This window comes from Tupaia chinensis, unplaced genomic scaffold (genome assembly GCF_000334495.1).
Source record: "Tupaia chinensis unplaced genomic scaffold, TupChi_1.0 Scaffold000159_1, whole genome shotgun sequence".
Lineage (NCBI taxonomy): Eukaryota > Metazoa > Chordata > Mammalia > Scandentia > Tupaiidae > Tupaia > Tupaia belangeri.
Window position 1 is genome coordinate 188,199 of NW_006159630.1, and position 10,106 is coordinate 198,304.

Sequence of the window (10,106 nt, forward strand, 5' to 3'; positions counted from 1 at the left end):
CCCCCCGTCTCCGCGTCCCTCCCTCCCTCGCTCTGCCCGCGTCCATGTCCCTCTCTCCCTCGCTCTGTCCACGTTCGTGTCCCTCTCTCCCTCACCCCCCCATGTCGGTGTCCCTCTCTCCCTCACCCCCCCATGTCCGCTGGAAGGACCGGAACGGGTGCACGCTAGCTCTAGTCAAAACCGGGCAGGGGCTCTGTCCGTCCGACAAGCAGGCCCAGCCTCGGGCAAACAGGAGTCAACACTGAACCGCAGCGCGGGGGCCATGGCCACCTATGGTCCAGGGAGCTGCGAGGGCGTCCGTGTCCCTCTCTCCCTCTCCCCCCCCCGTGTCCGTGTCCCTCTCTCCCTCGCTCTGTCCACGTCCGTGTCCCTCTCTCCCTCCCCCCCCCGTGTCCGTGTCCCTCTCTCCCTCGCTCTGTCCACGTCCGTGTCCCTCTCTCCCTCCCCCCCCCGTGTCCGTGTCCCTCTCTCCCTCGCTCTGTCCACGTCCGTGTCCCTCTCTCCCTCCCCCCCCCGTGTCCGTGTCCCTCTCTCCCTCGCTCTGTCCACGTCCGTGTCCCTCTCTCCCTCCCCCCCCCGTGTCCGTGTCCCTCTCTCCCTCGCTCTGTCCACGTCCGTGTCCCTCTCTCCCTCCCCCCCCCGTGTCCGTGTCCCTCTCTCCCTCGCTCTGTCCACGTCCGTGTCCCTCTCTCCCTCCCCCCCCCGTGTCCGTGTCCCTCTCTCCCTCGCTCTGTCCACGTCCGTGTCCCTCTCTCCCTCCCCCCCCCGTGTCCGTGTCCCTCTCTCCCTCGCTCTGTCCACGTCCGTGTCCCTCTCTCCCTCACCCCCCCGTGTCCGTGTCCCTCTCCCTCTCTCCCTCGCTCTGTCCACGTCCGTGTGCTCTCACGGATAAAATAAACTTAAATATATGCATCTGACAGGGCCAGCTGAGGGTGTAGTGGTTAAGGTGCTGGACCCCACATGGCTGACTGTGCAGTTCAGGTCCTGGACCCTGCAGCTTGAAAAACACACCAGGCATGTGTGTCCAAAACCCTGAGAGGAGAACGGAGGAGAATGAACCGCAGTGCGGCCATCCACCATTGGTGGTGAGTTTTCACTGTCCTTCCCCCTCTGGCGAACACAGACGCCTGATAGCTAACTAAAAATATTAGAAAAAGATTTCAACAGTTTCAGCCTCTACCTCACATACCTCAACAAAGCACATTGAACTAATAATGTAAGCAGAAAAAAATGAATCACAAAGCAATGAAATAGAAAAAAGAAACAAGAGGCAAATGTACAGGGCTGGCAGGTAGCCTGGTTCGAGTCCCAGACCTAGCAGCTTGCTTTCTAGCTCTCTATTTCCCTCTCTAGACAAATTAAAATAAATGAGTTAATTTTAATTATTTCTATTCAACCTTAATTGTTATTATTATTATTTTCCAGTTTGATCGTTAACCTTATTTGTTATTATTATTATTTTCCAGTTTGATCGGAGAGAGAGAGAGAGAGGGGAAAAGTGAGAAAGCAAGCCGCCAGGTCCTGGACTTGAACCACGGTTGGCCATGTGGGAGTCCAGCACCTTTAACCACCAGGCCACCTGCCAGCTCCAAGGAAATGTTTATAAAGCCTCATGTCGAGAGATTCAATAATACCTCAAACAGACACTACCACGGATCGGTCATAGAGAAACAGGCAACCTCAAGACCCTGTACCTGCTAAAGAAATTGAATTTGTAGTTAAAATCCTTCCCACACAGAAAATTTGAGACCCAGATGGCTTCACTGGCAAATTCTAACAACTAGTCAGGGTAGGCTTCAAGGAGGAGGCAGATTTTTGAAATATTGCCCTCCAGGAAGCAACGACTTTAAACATAATGGGCACCGTGTTCCTGACAAAGGCCGGCTGTGGTCAGCGAGTGCCCTAGCAGCGCAGGTGTGGGGTGGGCCCGAGCGGGAGCAGCAGAGGACTCAGAAGAGACGGGATTGTGGCGTGGCCATTCCCCCTGGGGAGTGTTCTCTCACGTTCTCTCTGTCTCTGTGTCACTCTCTAGGGAGCACACGTGTCTTCTAGCAAAAGAAAAAATAAGACACACGCTACAGTCCCGTTTACACCAAGTCCAGGATAGGCAAGCACAGAGGGACAAAAGGCAAACCGGCCGGCAGCCAGCGGGGAAGGGGGAGATGGGCCGGGTGCTGACGCTGCTGCTGTGGGCGACGCGTGCTCTGGGGCGAGAGTGTGGCGGTGGCTGTCCCACACCGCAGACACGCGAAGCACTGGACTGCACGCTGAGACCGTGGGTTACGGAGTGTGCGTATCTCAACTGTCTCCAAAACTAACCACTTTTTAGAGGCCCCAGGAGAGGAGTGAGTGACCAGGGCCTCGTTTCTGGCCACCTCCGCCCTCAGGCCACCCCTGCAATGCCACCTTGCACTGGCTGTTCCATGTTGGCGCTGCACACCCACCCCACTGTGTCCGTTCACCCGGAAGCCCGGTCAGTGAGTGTCCACATCCGCCCTCCCCTCTCAGGGGCCACAGTGTGCAATCCGCTCTCAGAAACTTCTGTGGTCTGTCTTGCAGGTGTCTGAGGGGCTCACGGTCTTGTCACATACAAGGGGCTGGTGGCATCAGAAATGGGTCCATCTAAGAAGGGATGACCGTACCAGGCACTCACCTGCGGGATGAAGCCACAGCAGGTCTCCGTGTGGAAGCCGAACTGGGTCACGTACTGGGGCTCAGCGCTCCCGGCCTGGCCTGTGGACAGAGATCCTTGGCCTGAAAGGTCTGCCACCCTTCACTGAAATGCCAGCCCTCAGCAGTGCACCAGCACAGGTCTGGGCGCATGTGCCGGGTAGGGGTGAGCTGAGGGTGGCCGCTACTACCTTAGTGGACACGGGGACTCTCCAGGACACTGCTGCCTCAGGCACACTGAGCATCCAAACTGGGTATAAAAGGCCCATAAGCCAGTTCTACTAACATGAGCTCCACTGACATTCTTCATGAACAATCTCATCTAAATAATGCAGTGCAGAGTGCCCCCCTGGTGTGGTGCTTACGGCAGCTGGATCTCACATGGTCGATTGTGTAGTTAAAGTCCTGGACCCAGTGGCTTAAGAAACATACCAGGGGGACCAGGAGTTGGTGTAATGGCTATGTCGCTGGACTCTCATGTAGTCAACCGCGGTTCAAGTCCCGGATCCAGTGGCTTAAACTCACACCGGGTGCATGTGCGTGCGTGCCCAAGATCCCGAGAGGAGAATGGAGGAGAAGGGATTGTGGCGTGGCCATCCTCCCTGGGGGTGATTTCTCGCTTTCTGTCTCTGTCTGTCTGTGTTTCTAGTGAGCACACGCGCCCTATAGCAAAATCCTTGCCAAAGAAAGGAAGAAAGAAAGAAAGAAGAAAGAAAGAAAGAAGAAAGAAAGAAAGAAGAAAGAAAGAAAGAAGAAAGAAAGAAAGAAGAAAGAAAGAAAGAAGAAAGAAAGAAAGAAGAAAGAAAGAAAGAAGAAAGAAAGAAAGAAGAAAGAAAGAAAGAAGAAAGAAAGAAAGAAGAAAGAAAGAAAGAAGAAAGAAAGAAAGAAGAAAGAAAGAAAGAAGAAAGAAAGAAAGAAGAAAGAAAGAAAGAAGAAAGAAAGAAAGAAGAAAGAAAGAAAGAAGAAAGAAAGAAAGAAGAAAGAAAGAAAGAAGAAAGAAAGAAAGAAGAAAGAAAGAAAGAAGAAAGAAAGAAAGAAGAAAGAAAGAAAGAAGAAAGAAAGAAAGAAGAAAGAAAGAAAGAAGAAAGAAAGAAAGAAAGAAAACATGCCAGGCGTGTGTGTGTCCAGAGTCCTGAGAGGGGGAAGAAGGGACTGCATCGTGACCATCCCCCAGAGTGCGCACTCTCACTCGCTCACTGTCTTCAGTGCACACATGCATCCTCCGGCAAAAAGAAAAAGAAAATAACCACAACAACAATGTAGTATACGGGCCAGCAGGTGGCATGGTGGCTAAGGGCACTGGACTCCCACATGACTGCCTGGTTCAAGTCCCAGACCGATGGGTTCCTTTTCACTTTCCCTCTTTCTATCTCACTCTGTCCCTCTCTGGTCAAATTGGAAGAAAGAAAGGGAAGGAGGGAGGAGAGAGAGAGAAGAAAGAGAGGGAGAGAGGGAGGGAAAGAAAGAGAGAAAGAAGGAAGGAAGGAAGGAAGGAAGGAAAAGAAAGAAGAAAGAAAGGGAGGGAGGGAAAATGTTAAGTAAAATAATGGTTTAAGAAAATAAGCAAATCCCAGTGTAGTTAGTGTAAAGGGATGATGTGCAATTCAGCAGCAGGCGGCCACCGCGGGCAGACGGCCAGGGGCACACGAGCACTGCACGCACCCACTGTGCTCTCCTCCGCCTTCACCTTCTCCCTGAGCTTCTGGTTAGACAGGTGCAGGTCTGCCATCTGGTCTCCAAGTTTTGATGCCTGACTGAGAATAGAAATGAAGCCAATTAAAATAACAAGAAATAGACACTAGCAGGTGGTGTGGTGGTTAAGGGGCTGGATTCTCACATGGCTGACTGCAGTTCAAGTCCTGGATCCGGCAGCTTGAAACTCACCCCAGGCATGTCTATGTGTTTACCCGAAATCCCAGGAGGAGAATGGAGGGGGAGGGACTATGGCATGGCCATCTGCCCCAGGGGTGTTTTTTCACTTTGCTTCTAACTGTCTCTATCTTTCTCCAGCAAGCACAGGTGCCCTACAGCAAAAAACTAACTAACTAACTAAATAAATAAATAAATAAAAATAAACCTCTCCAGTATGTTCCATTCGGGAAAATATTTTAAATACCTTAAAATTACTATCCAGGGTTTCTCACTTTCTGTCTCTCTGTCTCTCTTTCTGGTGAGCGCATGTGCCCTATAGCAAAATCCTCTTTGGGGAAAAAAAAAAGAAAGAAAGAAAGAAGAAAGTCTACTATCCAGGGACCAGCAGATGACCACTAGTTAAAGCACCAGACTCCCACATGGCCAACTGCAGTTCAAGTCCTGGACCTGGTAGCCTACTGTCCCTTCTGTAAAAAGTTTAAGGAATGAACACCTGGAAATGGCCCTTTCCAAAACCAGGAGAGAGTAGAACCGCCAGGCAGTACTGGTTAACTGAGCCCCAGGAAGAGCCTTCAGAGCACTGGGCGTTAAGGGACTAACACCAAAAGGGAATGTCGATGGAAAAATCAGCTCCCACTTCTGGTTTTCAGAGCGGTTTTGTGGGGTACATGCGCTCGTCAGAAAGAGAGAGACAGAAAGCGAGAAATCACCCCCCAGGGGGGTGGCCATGCCGCAATCCCTTCTCCTCCACTCTCCTCCTAGGCACACACGCACACGTGCCCGGCATGAGTTTAAGCCACCAGATCTGGGACGCGAACCACAGTCAACTACATGAGAGTCCAGTGACAGCCATTACGCTAACTGCTGGTCCCAGCTCCCACTTCTTGTAAAAACAAACACAAATCACATATTGAAAAAAGACTGGATGATAATCACATCATTTGAGACGATCCTCAGAACGTGTGTCTCGGGGGACAGCGCATGGCAGTTACACGTGTGCTCTGTGAGGCTGACCCAGGTGGAAGCGTTCTGGGTCCGAGTCTGGAAACCTACCCGAGCACACCGGGCACCTGCAGGCCTGCAACCAGGGCTGTGGATGGGTCACGCCATCAGGGCCTGCGGGATCCTGTCCCCCTGTCTCCGCCTCTCCTTCATGAAAGAAAGACGTAAATAAACCTTTTTTTTTAAGTTCAGGGAAGGGCCAGCAGGTGGCGTGGTGGCTAAGGGCACTGACTCCCACATGGGAGACATGGTCGAGTTCCAGACTTGCTCTCTCACTTTCTCACTCTCTCTCTGTCAAATTAAAAAATAATTATGGTGATAAATAAAATGAAATAAAGTAATTCTAAAAAATATTACCTTTCACGAATGAGATGAAACAAAAACTTTTTTTTAAAGTTCAGGGAAGATAGTATTATGAAAATCTACTATGTATGATTTCAAACATTTCTGCATCAAAATAAACTTGTACTTTATTAATTTTTTAAATTTACTATAAGGCATGTTCATTCCCTGGAGAGCAACAGAGACAGAGAGAGAGAGAGACCGTGAGAGGGACAGTGAGAAATCACCCCCGGCAGGAGGGCCATGTCACAGTCCCTTCTCCTCCACTTTCCCCTTGGGGTCTGGGGCATGCACATACACCTCAGGCATGTTTTAAAGCTGCCCCAAGTCCGGGCTTTGAACCATGTAGTCAGCTATGTGGGATTCAGCTGTCTTAACCAGGCAAGCCCAAATTTGTACCTTAATTCCATTGTTACATGAGCTTTTTTTTTTTTTTTAAGGTTTTTGCTATAGGGTCGTGGTCTCACCACAGAGACAGAAAGAGGGAAAGTGAGAAATCACCCGCTGGGGGGATGACCCCACTCCAATCCCTTCTCCTCCATTCTCCTCTTGGGATTTTAGGCATGCATGCACACGTGCCTGGTGTGATTTTCAGCCAAGTAAGAGCTCAAACCATGGTTGGCCAGTGGGAGTCCAGCCCCTCAACCACTATACCACTTGCTGGTCCCAGTGAGAAAGCAAGCCACCAGGTTCAGGACTCGAACTGCAGTCAGCCATGTGGGAGTTCAGCACCTTAACCACCATGCCACTTGCCAACCATCCACTGTTACATGTAATTTTTTAAAAAGTCTTTATTTAATTTTGTTTGTTGTTATTATTATTTAATTTGACCAAAGAGAAATCGAGAGAGAGAAAGGGAAAGTACGAAAGCAAGCCACCGGGTCCGAGACTCAAACGACGGTCGGCCATGTGGGAGTCCAGCGCCTCAGCCACCATGCCACCTGCCAGCCCCATTACAAATCACCAAAGTGCAAGCCGCACCCGAGGAGCGCCCTGGGCTGCTGTCACCCCGCCACACGCGGTGCTCTTGAGAGGCGGCCGGGGGGGGGGGGGGGGGGGCAGCCCGCCTGCTCCCTGCTGGCCAGCTGCACCCCATGTGAAGTATCCGGACTCCATAGGTGCAAGACTTGTACCAGTAAGACTCAATCCTAGAAAAAGAGAACGCGAAAACGCTTCAAAACTGTTAGGAATCCTTTTTCCTGGAGGGAGTGTTACCCTCATGCACTCAGATTACCCACGTGGCTGAAATACTTTCCACCCTGGCCACACAGAGCTAGGACAGCGCTGCTCTCCTGCATGGCGCCCACCTCGGCTCTCCCTGCTCATGGTGGAGGGCACCTTTCACTCTCAGCCGCTGCTGGAAAAACAAGGCGCGGACCTTCGCCGCAGGGCAGAATGTTCCGGATTCTCCTGCCAACTTGCTGCCGTGAGTCATAGAACCTCTGGGCTGCAGGTTTCCCCACGTGTAACTGTCCGTGACAGATTCTGCAGAGAATGAAGTTGAGGAGTGCAGCGTGCTGACCGCCAGTACAGACGGCAAGGCGGGGTGCGTCAACAGTGGACCGGCACAGGCCCTGGCTGCCGGCGACATCCGGGAAAAGCGCCTGCTGAGTGGGAGACACGAAAAGGCACTTCCCATGCACCTGATTCCTGAAGACTGCTCTTTATTTCATTTTATTGTAAATAGAATAGCTGGGTTTTTAGAGAGGTATTTTTGCTATAGGGCGCATGCAGTCAGTGGAGAGACAGAGACAGAAAGTGAGAAATCCCCCCCGGGGGGGATGGCCATGCCACAGTCCCTTCTCCTCCTTTCTCCTCTTGGGATTTTGGGCACGCACATGCACGCACCCAGCGTGATTTTCAAGCTACCAGGTCCGGGACTCAAACCGTGGTCAGCCACGTGGGAGTCCGGCAACAGAACCATTTTGGAATTCTTTACTGCCGAAGCTCAGGAAGGGGCCATCATTGAACCCCAAGCTGAGAAGGAAGCACCGATTTCTCAGTCCCGCCCAGTTTGCACTGGGACACTTCTTCATGCCCACAACGTTACACCTTTGGCGGACAGTCCTCGAGGCGCTAAGAGCAAGTCTGAATACCCCGTGAGCACGCTGCCGTGAACTCCCTGCTCAGGGCAGCGCCAGAGAACCAGGCGTTGTCCCCGCGCCACCACCGGCTCTAGTCTTTCACCCAGGACGCCTGTTCATACCGCATTTGATGCCTGAACAGTGGAACAGATAAATAATCATCACGTTTTCACTGGAAAAGTCTTCTTGTATTTGAAGATTAAAAAAGTTCATTTATTGGGACCAGCAGGTGGTGTAGTGGCTAAGGCGCTGGGCACTCCCACATGGCCAACCATGGTTTGAGTCCTGGACCTGGTGGCTTGCTTTCTCACTTTCTCTTTCTCTCTCTCTGTCTCACTCTGGTCAAATTAAGAAAAAACAAATGAATAAATAAAATTAAGTAAATAATTAAAAAATAAAAAATAATTTATTAAAATTTTAAAAATTAAAATAATAATAATAAAGTTACCAAAGCAGGCCGCTGGACTCCCACCCACATGGTCAACCACGGCTTGTGTCCTGGATCTGGAGGTTTGAAAATCACGCCAGTCACATGAGAGCGCATGGCCAAACCCCCGCTGGAGAAGAGACAGGATAGCACAGGCCACCGGCCCAGGGGGCGGTTCCTCACGCTCCCTCTCTGCCTCTCTGTCCCTCTCCAGCAAGTGCACATGCTCTATGGCAAATAAATAAATAAAATAAATAAATAAATAAGGTGGCCATTCCCTGCTGATAGGGTTATGGGAACTTGATGTCTTCTTTTTTTTTTTTAATTTTGCCATAGGGTATGTGCCCTCAGTGGGAGAAGCAAGCAAGCAAGCGCCCCACGGGACGGCCACACGGCTGTCCTTTCTCTGTCTCCCCCTCCGGCGGGGTTCTGTGCTTGGGCACATGCGTCCGCGTGTTTTCAAACCAGCGGGTCCAGGGCTGGAACAGCAGTCAGCCACGCAGGCCCCAGAGGCCTGAGCCACCATGCCCCAGGCTGGCCCTGACAGATATGAGCTTTCCACGCTTCGTACAATGAACACCTACTGCTCTAGTCGCTAGGAAGACTCCTGGTGGGTGGCAGCACCAGAACACCAGCCCAGCCTCACTTTGCCCACACCGAGCTGCTGACGGTGTTCTAGAGGTTCCAGGCAAGCCAGGGCTTAGCCCTCTCATCTCCGAACAGCCCCGGCCATGCCACTGCCACGCCGCACACCTGCCACCGCTGGCAGGGGCCGCTCTGTGGGCAGCCCAGCAGGAGGCTGCTGCCCACTCTCCCTCCACCTCTGCTCCCTCCTCTGTCTCTGTGTCTCTGGCTTCCCCGGTCTTCTCTCTCTTTTCACCTCTGACTCCTGTCTCTGTCTGTCTCTGTCTCTCAGACGCACACCTGTTCAAGCTCCTCATCTTCAGATGCTCCATCACGAAGACAGCCCCTCCTCCCGGCAGGTCGATCACCTTCATGGGCCGCGGAGTGCGAACCAGGCCGGTGCTCCGGAGGGCCTCCAGGCTGGCCATCTCGCCCTCAAACATCCGCCGAGCCTGCGTCAGAACAGGGCTGTCAGCTCCCACGCTCTGACCTCAGGAATCTGTGGACGCTCAGCCCTGGACAGAGGCCGCCGGGGCTCAGGAGCCCCGGACCTACCGCTGGTGGCCCCTAAGCCAAGCATGCACCCTGGCCTGGAGGGGTCTCTGGACAGGAAGAGTGCACGCTCCGAGCCGGGCTGGGGCTGGGAACCGGCAGGGTGTTGCCCTACAGTGAGCCGAGGTGTAGACGGGGAAGCTCCGGCCAGGGGGTCCGGCGACCTGGGGCCTGCAGCCGGGCCTGGCCCCTTCCTCGCCCAGCCGTTTCTTGGAGTGTTGGGGCCGCTGGCCCAGAAGCCGCCCAGGCATGGGTTGGGGACGGGTCTGGTCCGGCACACTGGGGCCAGGAAGGTGGGGACTGGGGGTCACTGGTGGCCTCGGAGCGCGGCCCTCCCTGGAGATGAGGGGAGCACCAGCACCTGCCCCAAAGCCTCCACGGGGTCGGGGTCTGTTTCTAAAACACCCACAAACGCCCCCACGGTAGGTGAGGGAGCTCTGGCGAGAACGTGCATCCTCCAGGGTCCGGGAGCCTCTGCGGCTCCTGCGAACCGCGCCTGCCCCGCCGGTCCCCCCCCGGCCGGCCCGGGGGGG

General features: G+C 53.1%; 1 protein-coding gene across 1 annotated transcript in view; it reads right to left on the reverse strand.

Moving 5' to 3' along the window:
* The window catches only part of FN3K (fructosamine 3 kinase), a gene marked incomplete at its 5' end in the record, with an annotated part of 12,508 nt that extends 3,035 nt beyond the window's left edge, over positions 1 to 9,473 (reverse strand). Inside the window, 3 exon segments of the mRNA XM_014586693.1 lie at positions 2,654 to 2,733; positions 4,333 to 4,424; positions 9,322 to 9,473. Of these exon segments, the coding sequence (XP_014442179.1) occupies positions 2,654 to 2,733; positions 4,333 to 4,424; positions 9,322 to 9,473 (324 nt within the window).
* Positions 9,474 to 10,106: the final 633 nt, after the last annotated feature.